The sequence below is a fragment of the Zootoca vivipara genome, chromosome 4 (genome assembly GCF_963506605.1).
Source record: "Zootoca vivipara chromosome 4, rZooViv1.1, whole genome shotgun sequence".
In the NCBI taxonomy this organism is placed as follows: Eukaryota; Metazoa; Chordata; class Lepidosauria; order Squamata; family Lacertidae; genus Zootoca; species Zootoca vivipara.
The window spans coordinates 101,483,512-101,505,648 of NC_083279.1; the positions used below are offsets into that span (position 1 = coordinate 101,483,512).

At 45.1% G+C, this 22,137-nt stretch overlaps 3 protein-coding genes and 1 non-coding gene across 5 annotated transcripts in view; 2 read left to right on the forward strand and 2 right to left on the reverse strand.

The window, feature by feature from the left end:
* Positions 1–22,137, reverse strand: part of LOC118078482 (zinc finger protein 883-like) — a 277,980-nt gene that overhangs the window by 233,967 nt on the left and 21,876 nt on the right. Inside the window, exon 7 of one of the 2 annotated variants that reach the window (XM_060274074.1) lies at positions 4,718–5,554. The exons of the other annotated variant lie outside the window; for it this stretch is intronic. Coding sequence (XP_060130057.1) covers positions 4,718–5,554 — 837 coding nt within the window. The remainder of the gene's footprint in view (positions 1–4,717; positions 5,555–22,137) is intronic. 2 annotated transcript variants of the gene reach the window in all.
* LOC132592054 (zinc finger protein 260-like) overlaps positions 1–22,137 on the forward strand; it is a 140,096-nt gene that overhangs the window by 15,800 nt on the left and 102,159 nt on the right. The gene's annotated exons all lie outside the window — the stretch shown is intronic.
* LOC118085605 (zinc finger and SCAN domain-containing protein 31) lies at positions 15,434–19,569 on the reverse strand. The gene is made up of 4 exons (XM_060274176.1): positions 19,188–19,569; positions 17,169–17,931; positions 16,881–16,962; positions 15,434–15,500 (listed from the first exon to the last, which is right to left on the reverse strand). Exons 2-4 carry the CDS (start codon positions 17,538–17,540, stop codon positions 15,484–15,486), a joined length of 471 nt encoding a protein of 156 aa, XP_060130159.1. The 5' UTR covers positions 17,541–17,931; positions 19,188–19,569; the 3' UTR covers positions 15,434–15,483.
* Positions 21,498–21,606, forward strand: LOC118085807 (U6 spliceosomal RNA). Its single transcript, XR_004692684.1, has one exon. It is a non-coding gene; the product is annotated as a U6 spliceosomal RNA (small nuclear RNA).

A 22,137-nucleotide genomic window follows, 5' to 3' on the forward strand; every position in this document is an offset into this window, starting at 1 on the left:
AAACGGACCATGGAGGTAGAACAGGTCAATGACCTGCAAATTGAGCTTTTATCTGATTTTGGATATAATAAGTTAGAATCTTGGGGAAGGCTGTGGAATGAAGGTATTTACTGCATGCAGTGCACTTAAAGAAAATGTGATGAAAATGATGTATAGATGGTATTTAACATCATCAAAACTTGATAAAATGTATAAGACAAGATCTAAGAAGTGTTGGAAATGCAAAGAAAAGGAAGGTATCTTTTACCATATGTGGTGGACTTGTAAAGAGGTAAAGGCTTTTTGGGAAATGATATATAACAAATTAAAGAAAATGTTTAAAAACACTGTTGTTAAAAAACCAGAAGCCTTTTTACTGGGTATAGTAGGTGAAGAGATACGAAAAAGGATAAAAGACTCTTCATGTATGCAATAGCAGCAGCAAGAATCCTCTTAGCCCAAAAATGGGAAATAACAAGAAGTACCAACGAAAGAAGAGGGGCATATGAAAATGATGAACTTTGTGGAACTGGTGAAGCTGATGGGATAAATCCGAAACCAGCATGATCAAGTACATCCAAAAATACTGAAGTAAAATTATACAATATTTGAAAGAACATTGTAAGCAATTAGCAACACTAGTAGGGTTATCTGAAGACTTGTAATGAGAATTTTTTTTTACCTTTCTATATATATTAAAATTTTGATGTATTTAGTAATGAGTTATATTACAGTTGGAAAATATATATAATGCTGTGATATAAAGGTTAGTTTTGAAAGCCAAGAGGTGGGAGGGAAGGAAGTTGACAGGCTCTCAAGAGCCAAAGAAGCAAAGTGGATAATAATGTGATTATATATGTTTAAATGGGAAATTAATAAAAAATATTTTAAATAATAATAGAGCTTTCATCCGAATTTGTTTGCACCAAGTTTGCAAGGAGGTGACTGGTCTGATCCTGTAGGGCTATTCTTGTGCTCTGGCCTGGAAGGGTCCTTGGCTCCCAATCGCCCACCAGGCCCTGATGAGACCCAGACGTGCTGAGCTCCAGCAAGGAGGGCACCTTCTGCTCACACTCAAAAGGCCAGGACGAAACTATTTTTATAGATTGCAAATTATTCCTCCTTTCATTTTCCTTTCTTTTTCTAATGGTGTTGGTTCCTTAGTACACTTTCTAAAGAGAGAGCTTGATTCAGTCAGAACTGCCACCATCTTTTTTACAGTTTGCTTCCTCCCTTGGAATGCCACTGGGCTACTGGGCTGCCTTACCTGCAGGTCCAGGAGTTCCCAGGTAAGAGGAAGAATGGCCTGCTTTGTACCCCCTGAGTGAACAGTCTGTTTCTGTGGCCTGGGGAGGCATAAGAGAGGTAGGCTTTCTTGGTTCTGTCTTCGCAGCCCACGTGCCAAGGGCAAGGGTTGCAACTGCTCTGTGGGGCACCAGGAAAGGCTCGAAGCGAATGTGGCAGACGGTGTTGGCATCACCCACCTTTGGGAGGAAACTGATATAAACCTTTGCATTTCAAGCCCCCCTCCCTTTATTATGGATATGTATGCTAAATTCTGTCTTTTTCCATGATTTGTGATACACCTTTTTTGTGTAGAAACATTTTGTATGATACACTCCAATAAATGTTTTGCAATTTTACCCAGTGTCTTTATGGTAAACACTCCCGTGAGGCAAATATTTATATGGCACAGTCTGTGACCTTAGGAAAGCTGAGGCTCAGAGAGATGGATTTGCTCACAGCCCCCAAATGTCTTGGTCCGGTGGACCAAAAGTCAATTTCTCAGTAAAGGAGTGCTGAGTGAGAAATGTTTCTGTCCAGCTTTGATAGGTTTGAGGGCAAGGGAGAATTGCCACATGCGAGTAGGAATATCTCTTGCCAGAGGAGGAACTCTGCCTGCAAACCACTTCTGTGTGCACAGTCCTTCAGTCTTATCCAGCTGAAAGGGGAGCACATAGGTAAGCAGCCTGGAAAGAGCAGTGCAGCTGAATGGTGGAGATGGGGAGCAGAAAGAGCCACAGGGAGAGGGGGAAGTGGGTTATACTCGGTGCAGTTCTAAGCAATGCTGTCAATACAAGGACTCACCACAATGTGAGTCCTTAGAAGCAGAATTGGGGAGAGAAGGGGTTTTATTGCTGCAGCAACATCTTTGCCACTAACGGAAGAATTGTTGTGTTGAATTTTGTCCAGTGGCTTTAAAAAGAGACTGCATTTTCAAATTTGTAGTTAAAACAGCAATTTAACATTAAATTTACTGTCTAATGAGGCCATTGATCCATAAAATGAAATCAATAAAACAGTACAAAATGAAAATGTGATATTTTTTTCTCTCACCTGGGCTGATGATAGTTATGGTTTGGCTGGGGGCTCAGGGTCCTCTTCCACATCGGAGCGCTTCCGTGACTGCGGCCCAGTCGCGGACGCTCCGATGCCTTCCAGGAGGCCAGGCCTTCGCTCCGATGCCTCCCAGAGGCCGGGCCTTTGCTCCGGGCGCTTACAAAGCCATGGGAGCACTTTCATGGCTGCGGCCCAGTTGCGGACGCTCCAATGCCTCCACGAAGGCCCAGCCTCCCAGAAGGCATTGGAGCGTCCGCGACTGGGCCGCAGCCACGGAAGCGCTCCGATGCCTCAGCGGAGGCTGGGCCTTCGCCACAGGCCTTTACGGAGGCATCAGAGCGTCTGTGACTGGGCCGCAGCCATGGAAGTGCTCCCATGGCTCCACAAAGGCCTGAAGGCATCGGAGTGTCCGCGACTTGGCTGCAGCCATGGAAGCGCTCCGATGCCTCCGCGGAGGCCAGGCCTTCGACCTGGGCCTTCACAGAGGCATTGGAGCGTCCACGACTAGGCCGCAGTTGCAGAAGCGCTCCCATGGCTCCACAGAGGCCGGGCCTTCGCGGAGCCATGGGAGCACTTCCGCAACTGCGGCCCAGTCACAGATGGTCTGATGCCTTCACAGAGGCCAGACCTTCGCTCTGATGCCTCTGTGGAGGCCGGGCCTTCGTGGAGCCATGGGAGCGCCTCTGCAGCTGCGACCCAGTCTTCAGGCCTTTGCGGAGGCCTCCGTAGGCCTCAGACACCTCGGGTTACTTACTTCTGGGTTACAGTCATTCGTAAACCAAGGTTCCTCTGTATATATAAACCACTTGCTTGGTTCTTCCTTGGTGGCCAGTGCGATTATTTCATAAAAAGCATGCATAAGTGTTATAAGAATTTTAAGGTCTCTCTCTCTCTCTATATATATATAAAAATGTAGAAGGGCCATGTTTGTTATAGTCCACTTTTCTTGCAAACCACTTGACCGATTCTGCTCAAATTTGGATACAGCATTCCTTGCCAATACGAGACTGTTTGCAGAACCTTAGATTGTTAAGATCCCACCCCCAACACACCTTAAAATGTGATTTTCTCTTTAAAAAAGGCAAAGTATAAAGCCCTCCAGTGGACATCAAAGGAACAGACGGCAAATATTGCCATAATCCCGCCCACTCCTCTTCCTCCTCCTCCTCCTAGGCCGAAGCCTTTACAGACTAGGCTGAATGGAATTGCAGACTTTCATCCTGCCATGTGTTATAGTTTCATTTGATTATTCTGAAAAAAAATCACGCCACCTTTTCCCATGGGTGCTGGGTGGATTCCTGCAACAGTCTTAACAATTTATGTATTCAATAAACATTGGTCACATGTTATTAAAGGAATATGGATTGTGTTCCCCCACCTTCTTGATTTCCCCAGGCAAACAATATTTAAGATACTTAAATTGTGGTGCCCAGAATTGAACAAAGTATTCTAGGTGGGGTCTGACCAAGGCAGAATAAAGTGGTACTATTCCTGCCCTTGATCTGACCCTGCCTTCTGCCACATTGGCCTCCACTCCCCGTTTAGTGTCATCTGCAAATGTGATGAGCCTCCCCTCAGTTCCTTCATCCCAAGTCATTTATAAAGACGTTGAACAAGAACGAGCCCAGGAGAGAACCCTGCAGCACCCCTCTTGTCACTTTCCCCCAGGATGAGGAGGAACCTTTGGCTTTGGTCAGTCAAATCCACCTAACAGTTACCTCATTCAGCCCACATTTTACCAGATTACTCACATATATATTATGGGGGACTTTGTCAAAAGCCTTACTGAAATCAAGATGTACTATTTCCACAGCAGTCCCCGATCAACAAAGGTTGTAACTCCATTAAAAAGGGGGGGGGAGAGATTTATCTGGCTTGGCTTGTTTTTGAGAAAGCCATGCTTTCATCCTGTATGTTTATGTTGTGATATCTTCAGATGAAGGGCACATAAATTTAAAAAAATGATAATAAATAAGGATATTGACAAGCTGGAACATGGGCAAAGGAAGGCAATTTATGTATTTATTTAATTTGTTTACCACCTGAGCCAGTGGTGCCGACTTGAATAAAATATTGGTGGGGGCCAGGTAATTCCCACCATGCACAATCAATCACATGATGCATGCACGCCATTGAAAAGGCGATACCTATCAACAGGGGGTGGTTCCCTCAAATATTTTATTGGGGGGGACAAAGATCCCTCAGCCTCTAAGAGTTGGCTCCTATTCCCTACACCCACAGGTCTCACAACTGTTTCAATATAAAAACACAAAATACACATTTGTAACCCACCTCCTCACCACATTTTAAAAGGGCATTAGATGTTAATCAGCCAAACGCCTGGTTAAAAAGGTGGGTATTTGCCTGGCTCCTAAAGCTGTATAATGGTTGTTCCAACCTCTATATGGATTCTTTGATGGGAAGTGAGATTGTGGCTCGTACCGAAGCTCTTTCCACATTCCATACACTGATAGGGTTTCTCTCCTGTATGAATTCTTTGATGGGAAGTGAGATTGGAGTATTCAGTGAAGCTCTTTCCACATTCGACACACTGATAGGGTTTCTCTCCTGTATGAATTCTTCGATGGGAAGTGAGATGGGAGCTATTAGTGAAGCTCTTTCCACATTCCACACACTGATAGGGTTTCTCTCCTGTATGAATTCTTTGATGGGCAGTGAGATCGGACCTATTAGTGAAGCTCTTTCCACATTCCTTGCACTGATAGGGTTTCTCTCCTGTATGAATTCTTTGATGAGAAGTGAGAGAGGAGCTCCTAGTGAAGCTCTTTCCACATTCCACACACTGATGGGGTTTCTCCCCTGTATGAATTCTTTTATGGGAAGCGAGACTTTGGCCCTGATTGAAGCTCTTTCCACATTCCACACACTGATAGGGTTTCTCCCCTGTATGAATTCTTTGATGGGAAGTGAGACTGGCGCTCTGACTGAAGCTCTTTCCACATTCCACGCACTGATAGGGTTTCTCCCCTGTATGAATTCTTTGATGAGAAATGAGACCATGGCTCTGACTGAAGCTCTTTCCACATTCCATGCACTGATAGGGTTTCTCCCCTGTATGAATTCTTTGATGGGAAGTAAGATTTCGGCTGTCACTGAAGCTCTTTCCACATTCCATGCACTGATAAGGTTTCTCCTCTGTATGAATTCTTTGATGGGAAGTGAGAGAGGAGATCTGACGGAAGCTCTTTCCACATTCCACACACAGATAGGGTTTCTTTCCAATGAGAATTCTTTGTTGGGAAGTGGAATGGGAGCCCTGACTGTTGCTCTCGCCACTCTCCAAATTTTTGCGTGGCTTCTCTCTGGGGATTTTGTCATGTTCACCCTTGTTCTCGATATCCAATTCATCGCAGTCTGCAATGGAGACAAAAAGGGATTAGAGCCTCAAGAACAAATGCAGAGGAACTGAAGGGAATTGGGCGTGTGTTAATTACCATTGTTGTTTGTCATTAACCAACATATTATTATAAAAAAATTCCTTCAGTAGCACCTTAAAGACCAACTAAGTTTTTATTTTGGTATGAGCTTTCGTGTGCATGCACACTTCTTCAGATACAGTGAAATGGAAGTTTCCAGGCACTTATGTAGAGAAGGGGTGGGGAGGGGTGGGGATGGGGAGGGGGGATCACTCAGAAGGGTGGTGGAAATGGGTGATTGACTGACTGATAGCTGTTGATGACCGCAAACGACTGCAAATGGTTTTGCATGAAAAAGCAAGGGTTGAGATGGCTGAAGATCGCTTATCATGTATAATGAGATAAGAACCCGATATCTCTGTTCAAACCAGGTCCCTCCATGGTTTTGAGCTTGGTGATAAGTTGCAATTCAGCAACTTCTCTTTCCAGTCTATTTCTGAAATTCTTTTGTAGTAAGACAGCTACTTTGAGATCTTGTATAGAATGTCCTGGGAGATTGAAGTGTTCTCCTACTGGTTTTTCTGTCTTCTGGTTCCTGATGTCAGATTTATGTCCATTTATCCTTTGGCGTAGGGTTTGGCCTGTTTGTCCAATATAGAGAGCTGAAGGGCACTGTTGGCATTTGATGGCATACACAATGTTGCTTTTTCATGCAAAACCATTTGCAGTCGTTTGCGGTCATCAACAGCTATCAGTCAGTCAATCACCCATTTCCACCACCCTTCTGAGTGATCCCCCCTCCCCATCCCCACCCCTCCCCACCCCTTCTCTACATAAGTGCCTGGAAACTTCCATTTCACTGTATCTGAAGAAGTGTGCATGCACACGAAAGCTCATACCAAAATAAAAACTTAGTTGGTCTTTAAGGTGCTACTGAAGGAATTTTTTTATTTTACTTCGATCCAGACCAACACGGCTACCTACCTGTAACCACAACATATTATTAGATTCTGATGGATGGTTGAATGCTGCTTTGTTTGATAGTGGCACCCACCCTGTGGAATGCCGTCCCACTAGAGGTCAAAGAGAACAACAATTACCAGACCTTTAGAAGGCATCTCAAGGCAGCCCTGTTTAGGGAAGCCTTTAATGTTTGATGGATTTCTGTATTTTAGTGTTTTGTTGGAAGCCACCCAGAGTGGCTGGGGGAACCCGGCCAGATGGGCAGGGTATAAATAATAAATTATTATTATTGATATACAGTAGTGGCCAAAATTGTGGAAGTCTTTTGAAAAAAGTGTATTTCACAGGTTTGCTGTCTCAAATTACCACATCTTTTGGAGTAATACCATAAAATTATATACTAATTGTAAGGGTGTTGTTGAGGCTGCTCTTGAGTAAAGACGCCCAAGTCTGCTCTGTCTTTAAGAGTTTTATTGTGCATAGTATTTACAGTGCAGAGATAGCAGAAAACATGACCTCTCAGTCACTCGCAGAATCCGGGAGTGGACGTTTCCGGCTATGGGACCAGCATAAGAGTTTCGGCACCCCGAAACACCTCCTCCCGACCTTACATTTGGTGGTGCGCCTTAATTCGGGTGCCGGAAGGGGCTGCCTGCTCCCCTCTACCTTTTTTAAAAAATAATTTTTATTAATTTTACATAATAAAGACATACAGAACATATTCTCCCTTCTTCTCTCCCTCCCTCCACGAGCCTCCTTCTGCCACAAGAGAGTCTCATGAAAAGTGAGCAGTCGAAGGTAGTCCATTTTGTAGTTGAGTTCCTCCCCACCTCACTCCTCCCCCCCTGCCACCAGAGGCTCCAGGATGGTAAGGAAAGGTAAAGGCGGATGTCCACCCAGCTAGTTTTCCATAATTACATTAAAATCTAAAAAGGAAAAAAAAGGAAAAGAAAAGAAAAGAAGCAAAAAGAAGAAGAAAAAAAGCAAAGAAACAAGCAAACAAATAGCTCTTATTTTAGATCCCTTAGTATTATCTTAGTGACTTCCTCATATCCCCTCTTCCTGGTTTTCGTGATTTCTATTTACTAATCATAGCAGATTTCTTCATTCCAATTTCAATTCTTATTCTTAAAGCACACATTCCAATATCTATGCCTAATGCCTAAACTTATCTCTTTCCTGTCTTTACATATTTCCCACTTTCCTCCTGTCCACCCTCCACAGGCCCCCTCCTGCCATGAGAGAGTCCCATGAGAGGTGGGCAGCCAGAAGTGGTCCATTTTGAGTTTCTCCCCCCCTCCCCCCCAGCCACAGGAGGCTCCAGGATAACAAGGAGAGGTGGATGTGGTTGTCCACCCAACCACCTATCTAAACATACAATTTCTATTTTATTAACCTAAAAACCATTTTTACACTTCATAAGTCTAATTCCACAAAATAATCATGTTTTCTATTCCCAAGCCATTTTCCCCCCTCCCCAACAAGAAATATCAAATACTTATTCAACTCTCTAAACTCAAATATCTTCACCTTATTTTTTCTAAATACCTCCTCCTCTCCCCTGGATTCTTTCCCCCATTCGGTACAGCAATTCCATTATCCGGCCAAGATTTCAAAACCGTTTTCCAACCTGCTTTTAATACAATTTTAGAATTTGTCTCATCCCACCCCCATTCTTTCCCGTTTTAAAGTCCAAGTCTTTATCCTCCCCTCCTTTTGCCCATAGCTGCCAAGTTTTCCCTTTTCTCGCGAGGAAGCCTATTCAGCATAATGGAAAATCCCTTAAAAAAAGGGATAACTTGGCAGCTATGCTTCTGTCTCTCCCACCCCTCCATCTCACTCCCTTGCCCAGTTGCATTTTCCCAATCTTTCCAATTTCCCTCTAAAATCAGTTCCCGTTCTTGATGATCCATTTCTGCAATAATCAGTTTCACAAATGTTTCTTGATAATTCTTCTCTTCATGTTGAGGTCTTTCTTCTTCTTTTTCTTTGTTTTGTTGGACATCGTCTGAAGCTTGTTTTTCAGGTTCACTTTCATTTTAAAAAGTGTCATTTGATTCCTGTACTTGGTCCGAAATACTTGCAAACAGTCTACTGATCTGTTGCTGCCCCTTTAAGAGATCTCCCAGTAATTTCAACACAGTCTGTTGGAAAGCAGATGTTCCGGATGTTGACATTCTTTCCAACTCAAGGGCAGAGTGGAGATTAGAGGACAAAGAACAATGGAGTTTCAATCCTCAAAAACAGTAGAATCCATCTTGGCTAAAACCATTTCCATAATCCTTAAACCAATTCAGTTTTTTCACATGTCATTTAGCCTCAGTTTCAAACTTTTATTGACAGCTGTCAAAATTTCTTCTCGGTTTTTCCTTACTGCTCCTCATAGGGTGCTGGCTCCAGGGTTGAGAAGGGGTTTCCCCCCTCAAATCTCCTTCTTTTGCAGGGCTTTTCCCTTTTTTTAATAGAGAAGTCTACACCCTGCTTGTAGGGGTAGAATAAAGGTCTTTGGGGTTTTAATATTACGCAACTTTCTTTCGGCTTTAGGACATTTTACTGCTTCCTAAGCCGACAGTAGGAAGAGATCGACTCCCGTTTTTGAAACCTCTTCCCGTGGTCTGAATTGACCAAATAGAGATCAATAAATCCAATTACTCACAATCTGACGAGATTTTCACCAATTTTAACTTTGGGAGAATCTATCGCTCTCCGCCTCCGGCTTGAAGCTTCGCTCCTCCAGGGTAACGCTGGTGCTCAAAATGGCCCCTGCGACTACCACCCTTCTCCTCCAGCACTCTTATTAGAGCTTACCGGCGAGTCGGGAAATCGCGCAACGGGACACCGCTGAGCTGCTTCGTCCCCAGAACGCACTATCTGGGGCTCTAACGGGGCGACGCGACACTTTCGCGATCTCCCCCCCCCTTGAGGAGCCAGGTTGCCTCAGAGCTCGAGGCAAACCCTACCGGTTGGCGCTGGCGATAGACCGGAAGTCCGCCCCCCTTGACCTTTTGGTCCTGGCGGCGCAGGGGCTCTCCAACATCGCTGAGCCTTGAGACCTCCATCCCACTCACTTCCTGATTCCCCTCACCTGACCCAATACTGCTGCTCTCACTGGGTGTAGTGCTGGTCAGCAAGAAGGGAGGAGGCTCCTGTAGGAAGGCCCCCTGATACTAATGGAAAGGTAATTTAATCAATAATGTAAAGTGTAAGGATCGTGGGGTGGTTGCTCACGAGTAACCACGCAGGACTCCAAACCTGGTTATTTACAGGTTTATTGTGCATACTATGTACAGCGAAGAGCAAACAGTTTAATGACTGCCTTAGTCACTAGCAGAATCTGGGAGTGCCCCTTTAAGGTTTCTACCCCAGCGTAACCCGATCTGCTGCCTCCCTCCTCCCACGGACCCTGTGGATGCCCCCTGACATCAAGTAACAAAGTTTGTTGAGTTATCTGTATTCTATCAAAACTTATAGCCAAATAACCAGCAAAAGGAAGCACAACTTGCTTAGGTTGACTTTTGTCAGTGTGTTATGTGATTGCATCAAGTTGGTTGGTTGTTTTTGTGTTCTTTCATTTAGTCTGTTTGAGAACATAATAAAATTATAGAAGTGGCACAAAGAGTTGACTGGTCACCCAGGAAGCGATGTAAAATTGTAGTATTAAGTGAACAAGGCTACAGTTATGAAGAAATTAGAAGAAAGATTTGGGGGAAACTTAACCAAAGCTGGCCTTTCTATATTTTTGAAGAGGTATAAGTAAACTCAGTCACTACAAAATCAGACTGGTCAAGGCAGGAAAAGGTGCACAAGGGCAAGTGATGATCGAAGGATGGAGAGACTCTCCCTACACGACAGAAGAAAATCACCTGGGTGTATACAAGGTGACATGGCGCAGTGTAATGTGAAGTTGAGTGCAAGGACTGGTCTAAATGCTAGAATTCCAAAGAAAAAGCCATAGTTATCTCTCAAGCAAAGGTTGAAAAGATTAAACCCATGTTAACAGGAAGCGAAAGGAAAGTCCGATGCTGTAAAGAAAAATATTGCATAGGAACCTGGAATGTAAGAACCATGAATGGAGGTAAGCTGGATGTGGTCAAAAATGAGATGACAAGAATAAATATCGACATCCTGGGCATCAGTGAACTAAAATGGAAGGGAATGGGCGAATTCAGTTCGGGTGACTATCATATCTACTATGGGCAAGAATCCTGTAGTAGAAATGGAGTGGCCCTCATAGTCAACAAAAGAGTGGCAAAAGCTGTAATGGGATGCAATCTCAAAAATGACAGAATGATCTCGATACGAATCCAAGGCAGACCTTTTAACATCACAGTAATCCAAGTTTATGCACCAACTACCGGAGCTGAAGAAAGTGAAATAGACCAATTCTATGAAGACCTACAACACCTTCTAGAAATGACACCAAAGAAGGATGTTCTTCTCATTACAGGGGATTGGAATGCTAAAGTAGGGAATCAAGAGATAAAAGGAACAACTGGCAAGTTTGGCCTTGGAGTTCAAAATGAAGCAGGGCAAAGGCTAATAGAGTTCTGTCAAGAGAACAAGCTGGTCATCACAAACACTCTCTTCCAACAACACAAGAGACGACTCTACACATGGATATCACCAAATGGGCAGCATCGAAATCAGATTGATTATATTCTCTGCAGCCAAAGATGGAGAAGCTCTATACAATCAGCAAAAACAAGACCTGGAGCTGACTGTAACTCAGATCATCAGCTTCTTATAGCAAAATTCCAGCTTAAACTGAAGAAAGTAGGAAAAACCACTGGGCCAGTAAGATACAATCTGAATCAAATCCCTTATGAATACACAGTGGAAGTGAGGAACAGGTTTAAGGATTTAGATTTAGTGGACAGAGTGCCTGAAGAACTATGGATGGAGGCTCGTAACATTATACAGGAGGCAGCAACGAAAACCATCCCAAGGAAAAGGAAATGCAAGAAAGCAAAATGGCTGTCCAACGAGGCCTTACAAATAGCGGAGGAGAGGAGGCAAGCAAAATGCAAGGGAGATAGGGAAAGATACAGGAAACTGAATGCAGATTTCCAAAAAACAGCAAGGAGAGACAAGAGGGTCTTCTTAAATGAGCAATGCAAAGAAATAGAGGAAAACAATAGAATGGGGAAAACCAGAGATCTGTTCAAGAAAATTGGAGACATGAAAGGAACATTTCGTACAAAGATTACCATAATCAAGGACAAAAGTGGTAAGGACCTAACAGAAGCAGAAGACATCAAGAAGAGGTGGCAAGAATACACAGAGGAATTATACCAGAAAGATATGGAGGTCTCGTACACCCCAGGTAGTGTGGTTGCTGACCTTGAGCCAGACATCTTGGAGAGTGAAGTCAAATGGGCCTTAGAAAGCACTGCTAATAACAAGGCCAGTGGAAGTGATGATATTCCAGCTGAACTATTTAAAATTTTAAAAGATGATGCTGTTAAGGTGCTACACCCAATATACCAGCAAGTTTGGAAAACTCAGCAATGGCCAGAGGATTGGAGAAGATCAGTCTACATCCCAATTCCAAAGAAGGGCAGTGCCAAAGAATGCTCCAACTACCGCACAATTGCGCTCATTTCACACGCTAGCAAGGTTATGCTTAAAATTCTACAAGGCAGGCTTAGGCAGTATGTGGACCGAGAACTCCCAGAAGTGCAAGCTGGATTTCGAAAGGGCAGAGGAACCAGAGACCAAATAGCAAACATGCGCTGGATTATGGAGAAAGCTAGAGAGTTCCAGAAAAACGTCTACTTCTGCTTCATTGACTATGCAAAAGCCTTTGACTGTGTTGACCACAGCAAACTATAGCAAGTTCTTAAAGAAATGGGAGTGCCTGATCACCTCATCTGTCTCCTGAGAAATCTATGTGGGACAAGAAGCTACAGTTAGAACTGGATATGGAACAACTGAGTGGTTCAAAATTGGGAAAGGAGTACGACAAGGTTGTATATTGTCTTCCTGCTTATTTAACTTATATGCAGAATTCATCATGCGAAAGGCTGGACTAGATGAATCCCAAGCCGGAATTAAGATTGCCGGAAGAAATATCAACAACCTCAGATATGCAGATGACACAACCTTGATGGCAGAAAGCGAGGAGGAATTAAAGAACCTTTTAATGAGGGTGAAAGAGGAGAGCGCAAAATATGGTCTGAAGCTCAACATCAAAAAAACCAAGATCATGGCCACTGGTCCCATCACCTCCTGGCAAATAGAAGGGGAAGAAATGGAGGCAGTGAGAGATTTTACCTTCTTGGGCTCCTTGATCACTGCAGATGGTGACAGAAGTCACGAAATTAAAAGACGCCTGCTTCTTGGGAGAAAAGCAATGACAAACCTAGACAGCATCTTAAAAAGCAGAGACATCACCTTGCCGACAAAGGTCCGTATAGTTAAAGCTATGGTTTTCCCAGTAGTGATGTATGGAAGTGAGAGCTGGACCATAAAGAAGGCTGATCGCCGAAGAATTGATGCTTTTGAATTATGGTGCTGGAGGAGACTCTTGAGAGTCCCATGGACTGCAAGAAGATCAAACCTCTCCATTCTGAAGGAAATCAGCCCTGAGTGCTCCCTGGAAGGACAGATCGTGAAGCTGAGGCTCCAATACTTTGGCCACCTCATGAGAAGAGAAGAATCCTTGGAAAAGACCTTGATGTTGGGAAAGATTGAGGGCACTAGGAGAAGGGGACGTCAGAGGACAAGATGGTTGGACAGTGTTCTCGAAGCTACGAACATGAGTTTGACCAAACTGCGGGAGGCAGTGCAAGACAGGAGTGCCTGGCGTGCTATGGTCCATGGGGTCACGAAGAGTCGGACACGACTAAACCACTAAACAACAACAACAGGATAGCGGAATAATGGGACAGTGTTATTTAGAGCGATGAGACCCAAATCTCCTTGCTTGGTAGTGATGGCATGAAATACATCAGGAGAAGAATCGGAGAAGATTTACATCCTACTTGCATTACACTTACCGTGAAACACCCAGGTAGTGTGATGATCTGGGGTTGTATGGCAGCAAAAGGTGTGGGCAGAATTTTATACTACGGTATCTTACAACAGTCTAATTTAAAAATCTAATTTATTTGTGTGCATTTGGACTAGAATTGATGTATCTGTAACAAATAATGAAATGGAAGATGCAACGCTTTTGCTTTTTAAATCTTAATGTATTTCCCCCCTGTAATTCTTGTGAGCTATTATTTAATAAAAATTTTTTTTTAAAAAAAAATATTTTATATTATAACAGGATTCAGCTCCATGTCATGTTGCTGCTGTGTGTAAAATGTGGTTTCAAGCTAATCCTATTCTACTGCTGGAATGGCGTGGGAATAGAGGAAATAATTCAATCTTGGTTTTACATTCTTACAGCTGCAGAACTAAAAAACTTGGTTACCAAGCTAAGTATTAATTGACAAGGTGAGAATTTCTGCATATCTCCTTTTTTCTATGTGTTTCACATTTCTTCTTTATGACTGATGTTCTAATAAATACTCCTTCATAAACGTTATTGCATTACATTCTTCATTAAATTATCTTCCCATTGCTATATAATTTTATGGCATTACTCCCCAAAAAGTGGTGTTTCGAGCCATCAAACCTCGGAAAGATAGTTTTCCCAAGAGGTTTCCATAATTTTGGCCACTACTGTAAGTTGTTCATTTTAAAGTTAATGTACAGGATCAGATTTTTTATTAATGTTTCATGTTTATATATGTGTTGGATGGGTGCAACCCATGTTTATACAGTGGTACCTCGACTTACGAATGACTTGACTTACAAAATTTTCGACATCTGAAGGAAAGAAATGGCTGCGCGCTAACGAATTCTTCGACATCCGAAGGGAAACCGCGGACGGCTTTAGATGGGTTTTCCTCGACTTACGAATTTTTAGATGCGGTTTCTTCGACTTACGAATTTTCCGACTTATGAAGGTGCCGTCGGAACGGATAGCCTTCGTAAGTCGAGGCACCACTGTATATGTGTTGCCTGGGTGCAACCCAGCCAGATGGGCAGGGTATGAATAAAAATCATTACTATTACTATTACTATTACAGTCATACCTCATGTTATGTTCGCTGTGGGTTACATCTTTTCAGGTTACGGACACGCTGAACCCAGAAGTCCCGGAACAGGTTACTTCCAGGTTCGGCGTGGGCGCATGCGCAGAATAGCATCATGCACATGTGCAGATGCAGCGCTTCAGGATGCGGCCTTTTAATGTTGCAAAAAGGGCCTCCGGAATGGATCTCGTTCGCAACCAGAGATACCACTGCACTAATATTATCACTGCTACTACTACCTGAGATTCAATTAGCCTGGCTCTTCTCTGGGATGGATTTTGTTTGGCCCAGTCATGGCCTCCCCTCCATCTCCAAGGTCAGGTGTCTCTTTGGTCAACCCAAGAAAACCTGACAGAAGCTACTTCTCTTTCCTAACAACTCTGAAGCTGACATTGAAGATGCCTGGGCATTTCAGACCAGCCCAACCGTGGTATTAAAAGGCAGAACTGGAGGATGATGGTTCACAGAAAAAACTGTAATTTGCTGTTCAAGGTTTATTGTGGGGGTGTTAGGTTCCCAGGTGTTATAGGGGGCGCTGTTGAGCTCTGTGAAAATATATGAGGTTTGTCACATAGAGGTATTTTTTGAATTTCCAGGCAGATAGGACGATCCCACAGGGAGCCTTACCAAGAGAGGCCACGATCCCACAATTCTCCTCCATGACGTCCTTATGCAGAGTTCTCTGGTCAGGATCCAGCAACGCCCACTCCTGCTCCGTGAAATGAACAGCAACATCTTCAAAGCACACTGGACCCTAAAAGAAAAAGGGAAATGTCCTCCTCTGAGACAGCAGAAATATGATCTGCTACACAATGCTCTGTTTTTTCCTTCCTCTTAATTGCTGTGTTGTTTTAATGTGATTCTTTTCCTTCCCCCTTTAATTATGGAAGTTTCTTTTGACGAAGGAATTATTTTATTAGGCATTCAATTCCCCCCCCTACTCTCCCCATGCGCTGTTCTGGGGAGGGAACTTCAAGGGGAGGGGGGGCAGTTCCCTTTGTGCAGCTGATGGGGCTGGTTAGGTGAATCCTGGCAACTGTTAAGTTATGGTTTCTCCAAAGCGTAGAAACCTATTTTAGCAGTCCATGGCCAATGTAGAAATAAAGCAGTAACTACAAATGAATCCTACTGGAAACATTCAGAAGTCTGGCATGACAGTTACATGGGCAGGAAATCTCATAGTTCACAGCTGGAGTTTACTCTTTCTTAGCAAGAACACGATATTCTCAGACTTGGCTGAGTTTCAGACATAATAAGAACAGCAGCTCATTCCCTGAGCGTGTTCCTCCACGAAATCAGTAGCCAAGAGTGAAGGCCCCCAGCTCCCCACACCTTTCCAAGTCCCCTCCGCTCTGGGGTTTCTGGCAAGCGATCGAACAGTGCAGCCTGCCTTTGCTCCTCCGTTGTCAGATGTCTCATGGCTCTGAGAGACAAGCAAGGAGGGTGGCTTATGGCAGAAGGAGAGGGAGCCACCGGTGGTTCCTCCTTCTCCTGACTCACCTCTGCCTCTCCACCTCCCTCCTCCCTCTCACCTCCTTACTCTTCTGCCTCTGATTCTGGACTGCATTCTGCCACAGAGTCTCCCAGCTCACTAAGCCCTGTTAGCCTTTCAGCTTCTGAGACCTCCTCTCCCCAGGCTTCTCCTCTTCTCCCTCTGACCTCAACCTCCATGCCTTGGCCTCTAAGATGTCTTCCCTTCTTGGTTCCCCGGCTGCTTCCTCCCACCATTCCTCTGTGCCCAACCCGTCCATGACATTGCTCCATCCCTCGGCTTCTGTCCCCACAAGGCAGCTTCCCCTGACCTGATCTGGTTCCACAGCTGCTGTTTCCCTTCTGCCCCCATGAAAAGGTGGATCAGGAGGTCTTGCTGGCTTCATTCTGTCACTTCATTCTGTCACAGGTGAAACAGGGCATCTCTAACTACAGGTGGGCCTTTGAGAAAGCCTTACCTGCTGAGAGCATTTGGAGGTTTGTGCCCAGTTTATGTTAATTGTCCAAAAATACATCTCCCCTCCTCTGGACCCTTGTTCCCAACAGCCCCCCCCAAAAAAAAACCAATATGAAAAGAACCCTCAGATGAGTTGGAAAAGCAACAGAATGAGATCAAACAGAGAAAAACCACCTTCCTCCTTACCCAGTGGCCTCTCTCTGGTGTCCGACGGAGGCCTCTCTGCCTCACAGGAATCCAGGTCCATTTCTGCTAAATGATCCTTTTCCTGAAAAAGAAACAAGGATTCAAAACAGAGAATGAATTACAAAAAATATTAGAAAGAGAATGAGAAAGACAGAAGCCTTAAGGATGTTAGATCTCATTCCATGGAAGCTTTCCCAGAAAAAGGATGGGCCATCAGGAGAGCATTTTTGGATGTTCTCTGTCCTGTTTGGAGCCCCTTGGGAGTATCCAGAGGAAAGTCTCTCTCACCTGCTTTCTCTCTTCCTGCTTTCTCTCCTCTGCCTGACTCAGGAGGAAACCTTCGGCCAGGGCCACCGCCTGGGAACTGGTCTCTGCTCCACATTCCCTCACCCAGCTCTCCATCTCCGGGGGAAGGACAGCCAGGAACTGCTCCAAGATCACCAGGTCCAGCATCTCAGCTTTCGTGTGCCTTTCTGGCTTCAGCCACTGGTGGCAAAGGTGGTAGAGTCGGCTGCAAACCTCTCGGGGTCCTTTGGCCTCCTGGCAGCAGAACTGCCTCAACTGCTGACTCTGCACCTCTGAGCGGAGGGTGTCCTCCTCACCCAGGATCTTCTGCACAGTTTTCCCAGAATCCCCCACTGGTCCCAGTTTGGATGACATGGCCTCTTCCTGCTTCAGGGTCAGATGAGTAGTGCTCAGGGGTAGGCAACCTAAGGCCCGTGGACCGGATGCGGCCCAATCGCCTTCTCAATCCGGCCCGCGGACGGTCCGGGAATCAGCATGTTTTTACATGAGTAGAATGTGTGCTTTTATTTAAAATGCATCTCTGGGTTATTTGTGGGGCATAGGAATTCGTACTTTTTTCTTTTCAAAATATAGTTCGGCCAACCACATGGTCTGAGGGATGGTGGACCGGCCCACAGATGAAAAAGGTTGCTGACTCCTGGTCTTGCTCATCCATCTGTGCTCTCAGGAAGCCTCTGAGAGATTGGAAGGTACCCTTTGGTCTTTTTCAAGGTCTGTCTGTCTTATTGAGAAGGTCTAGCAAATCCTACAAAGCAATACATTGTTCTATTACAGAATTTGCAGTTCAGGAGAAGAAAATGGTTCTCTGAACAAGCATGGATGAATCTTGCTAGGAACCAGGACTAGACTGGACCACAGCACAAACCATGAAATATCTTCTTTAAAAAGGAGGAGGAGGAGGAGGAGGAGAGGAAGAAGAAGAAGAAGAAGAAGAAGAAGAAGAAGAAGAAGAAGAAGAAGAAGAAGAAGAAGAAGAAGAAGAAGAAGAAGAAGAAGAAAGCAGCCTCTAGCCCTCCTAGAAGGACCATTGAAATGCAAAATGTGGAGGCAACTGAAGGGATTTCTCTGAGATGAATCAGCCTGGTTTCTCCTGCTTCCCAGTCAATGCATGAAGTCAGAACTGACTGACAAGGGAGTCATTTGTATCTTGTGAAAAAGGGATGCTTGGCTCTAGTGGGTGGTCCTCACCTGGGGGTCCTCAGGAGTTGCTCTCCCCCCACCCCCACTTCAGGGCATATTTCTCCCCTCAAAATAGGCCGCTCTCAAGACAGACTCCCTTTTTCTTTGCTCTGATATCCAGGTATTTATCTGGCCAAGTGGATGGGGCCAAAGACATCTCCCTTGATATGTAGGTGGATAATTTATTATTATTATTATTATTATTATTATTATTATTATTATTATTATTAGATATCTTAACACACACAGCCATGGATGGCAGGGTCCCTGGAGGCTCAATCCCTTTGGGAGAGAGAGGATGTGGTCCTGGGATGCCATGCTCTGGGTGCGAGGGGATTGCTGCAGTGGCCTCCGTGTGGAGCTGCCCTTGGAGACGACGGGAAACTGGTCCGCAATGCAGCAGCCAGACTATGGGGTGGGATCCCTCTCTTTATTCCTGGCCTTTCTCTCCCACCTTAACTTCCTTCCTCCCAGTGGGGTTTTTATATGGGGGGGCTAGTCCACCTCCTCGTCCATCTTTGGAAAACCATTTGCACTTGTTTCCTCTGTTGTGCAATGACGCTGAGCGACGTCACACAGAGTTAAAGTCCCAGGGACTCCTTTGTTTGAAGAAGGGAGATTTTGGTGGGAGTTTGGGATCCTCTGATCTCCAGGAAGGAGAGCCTTGCAGACCTCGCCCCCCTCCCTCGCAGGACCCTCTCCTCCCTGACTTAGGGTCCTGCCCCCCCCCAGGCACCCTCCCCTGCTGCAGCCCCCCTGGGACCCCCACCGTCTCCCCACTGCACCCTCTTTTTTGGGGGGGGGGAGAGAGAGGAGACTCACCCGATCATCCCAGGAGTGAAGGGACAGCGATGCAGCCCTTGCAGGAGAGACACCAAAGCAGGAAAGTACAGGGAAGGAGGGGCCTTGGCTCTGGAGGACCTCCCCCCCATTCCTGTCCTCTCTAGGAAGGCAGCTCGCTTCCCTTTAACCCTTGCAAAGCCGAGTCCACCCAGCTCAGCCCTCTCCCTTTGCAGAACCCATAGCTGCCAAGTTATCCCTTATTTTAAGGGATTTTCCCTTATGCTGAATAGGCTTCCTCGCAAGAAAAGGGAAAACTTGGCAGCTATGACAGAACCTGACCTGATCCCGGCCAGCGAGGGGTCTCCCTAATCGGCCTCCGTTGCTGAACTGCAGAAAGTGGGGGGAAGTGACCAAAGAGGGGAGTAACTCGGGAGGAGTGGTGCGCATGCGCAACCGCCTCCCGCCTCCCTCCTGGTTGGGCAGCCCAGAGGGGGGGAGGGGGGCTTGTGCTCGGCCAGAGCAGCTTCTCTTCGGGGCCACGCCCCCTCTCCACACATACACGATTGATTGATTATTTCTGGACATGTTTCAAAGCCAATATGCTCCGCTAACAGAACAACATCAAACCTTGGGTTACGTAAAAATAGACTATATCAACACACGAGACGTGTAACCGGCTGCACTCTTGCAAAATAAAGTATACTATTACTGTATCATATAAACTTCAACAGAAATGAGTCATGAAATTCAAGGAAACAAGCAGAAGACCCAGTGGATCAGTTCATACTGTGATCAGTTCATGGATCAGGTCGAGACATTGGGATGTGTCTGTTCCACCTGCAGTCCCATAGGTATAAGGGTCCTAAGCCGCATAGGGCTTGCAAGGTCAAAACCAGCACCTTAAACCTGATCCTGTACTCCTCCGGGAGCCAGTGCAGCTGGTAAAGCACTGGATGAATGTGGTCCCGCGGCCGGGACCCCGTAAGGAGCCTTTGCCGCAGCATTCTGCACCCTCTGGAGTCTCTGGGTCAGCTTCAAGGGCAGCCCCGCGTAGAGTGAGTTACAATAATCAAGCCTGGAGGTGACCGTCGCATGGATCACTGTGGCCAGATCAGGGTGAGAAAGGTAAGGCAAAACGCTGCCACCACTCCTTTTATCCCCCGGCAACCCTGAGATGGGGGTAAAGGAGCAACCCCCCCCCCCTGTGACCAGATTGCGCAGTCCTGAGCCACTTTACCCTGGCGCAGGCAGAAACTCAAGTGGTAGAGTCAAGCAGTCAGACACTGGCTCAGCTTCAGAGCCAGCAGACAAACTGTCCTTTCCGTATTTATTAGAGGAAAGAACAACTAATATAAAAGGTTACACAGTTCTCAATAAAAGTTACAGATAATAAAACAAAGACATTACAAAGCTGAAACTCTTCTACTCACATAAGGAAACTGGAAAAACAAACAGAGTCCCGATCCCTCTCCCCCAAGAAGAATAGCATAGAGCAATTAACATTTCGAATCCCCAGGTCTTTATCCAAAAATCTCCCATTATCCAATTAGATTACAATTAGAATCCAATTACATGTGGATTGACCAATGGCAAGGTGATAAGCATTCATCTTCCAGTTGTCAAGGATCAGAGCAGCTGGCCCTTATGAAACTTCAAGGCTTGGGAGAGGGGGAAACTCCCTTGCAGGTCTCAAGCTTTTCTTGAGAACTGGGAGCCAGTGTGGTGTAGTGATTAAGAGCGGGAGCCTTGTAATATGGGGAACCGGGTTCGCGTCTCCGCTCCTCCACATGCAGCTGGTGGGTGACCTTGGGCTAGTCACACTTCTCTGAAGTCTCTCAGCCCCACTCACCTCACAGAGTGCTTGGGGGGAGGAAGGGAAAGGAGATTGTTAGCCGCTTTGAGACTCCTTCGGGTAGTGATAAAGCGGGACATCAAATCCAAACTCCTCTTCTTCTTCTGACACATCTGGAGTCTATAAGCAACTCAGGCTGATAACCTCCTGGCTCAAATACACATCCTTTCCCACCAGGGCAGCAGGTTTCTCTTGAGCATGTAAACATAGCTGCCAAGTTTTCCCTTTTCTCGCGAGGAAGCCTATTCAGCATAAGGGAAAATCCCTTTAAAAAAGGGATAACTTGGCAGCTATGGCATGTAAATCAGAGAAGGATTCCTTCCTGCCTTTACAGACAGGAATAAACTGACAGAGAGACATTAATCTTAAGGGGAGACAAAAGCACATTCCCAGGAGGCTGTAGTTTGCCTTGTCCCAGAATGCCAAAGTTTTTAACACACACAAAGATTTCCCCAACTTCACACAAAATCATATTCTCATCATAAATGAGTAATACAGTGCTCGCTTCGGCAGCACATATACTAAAAAATTGGAACGATACAGAGAAGATTAGCATGGCCCCTGCGCAAGGATGACACGCAAATTCGTGAAGCGTTCCATATTTTTATCCCACCGGTATCTGTAAAAGGATTTTGCAATAAATTGCATCTTGGGCTCCAAAAAATTAAAAAAAATGAGTAATACATATTTTTTTATGCTAATATACAAAGGTATATCATTTCCTCTTCCAGAAATGCTGAATTGCTAATTGAAGGGTAGGTAGCCGTGTTGGTCTGAGTCGAAGCAAAATAAAAAAATTCCTTCAGTAGCACCTTAAAGACCAACTAAGTTTTTATTTTGGTATGAGCTTTTATTTTGGTATGAAGTGTGCATGCACACGAAAGCTCATACCAAAATAAAAACTTAGTTGGTCTTTAAGGTGCTACTGAAGGATTTTTTTTATTTTGCTAATTGAAGGGACACTGAAGTCCTTGCAGAGATAACAGGACGGCTTTCCAGATTAGTTAGCTGGGAGGGAGACAGTGGGCAGAGTGGCATTGGGCTCGCTAAGATGCCAACTACTACAGGAATTGCTTTCTTGAGCCTTTTTAGAACTGCAATACCATTTTTTCATTTTTTATAAAAGAATGATTTTTC

Excerpts from the sequence above, each read along its gene's own strand:
- LOC118085605 (XM_060274176.1), bottom strand. The coding sequence starts at position 17,540 with ATGTCATCCAAACTGGGACCAGTGGGGGATTCTGGGAAAACTGTGCAG. Across the intron at positions 16,963-17,168 it reads AGCAGGAAGAGAGAAAGCAG|GAAAAGGATCATTTAGCAGA; the intron begins GTGAGAGAGACT and ends TTTCTTTTTCAG.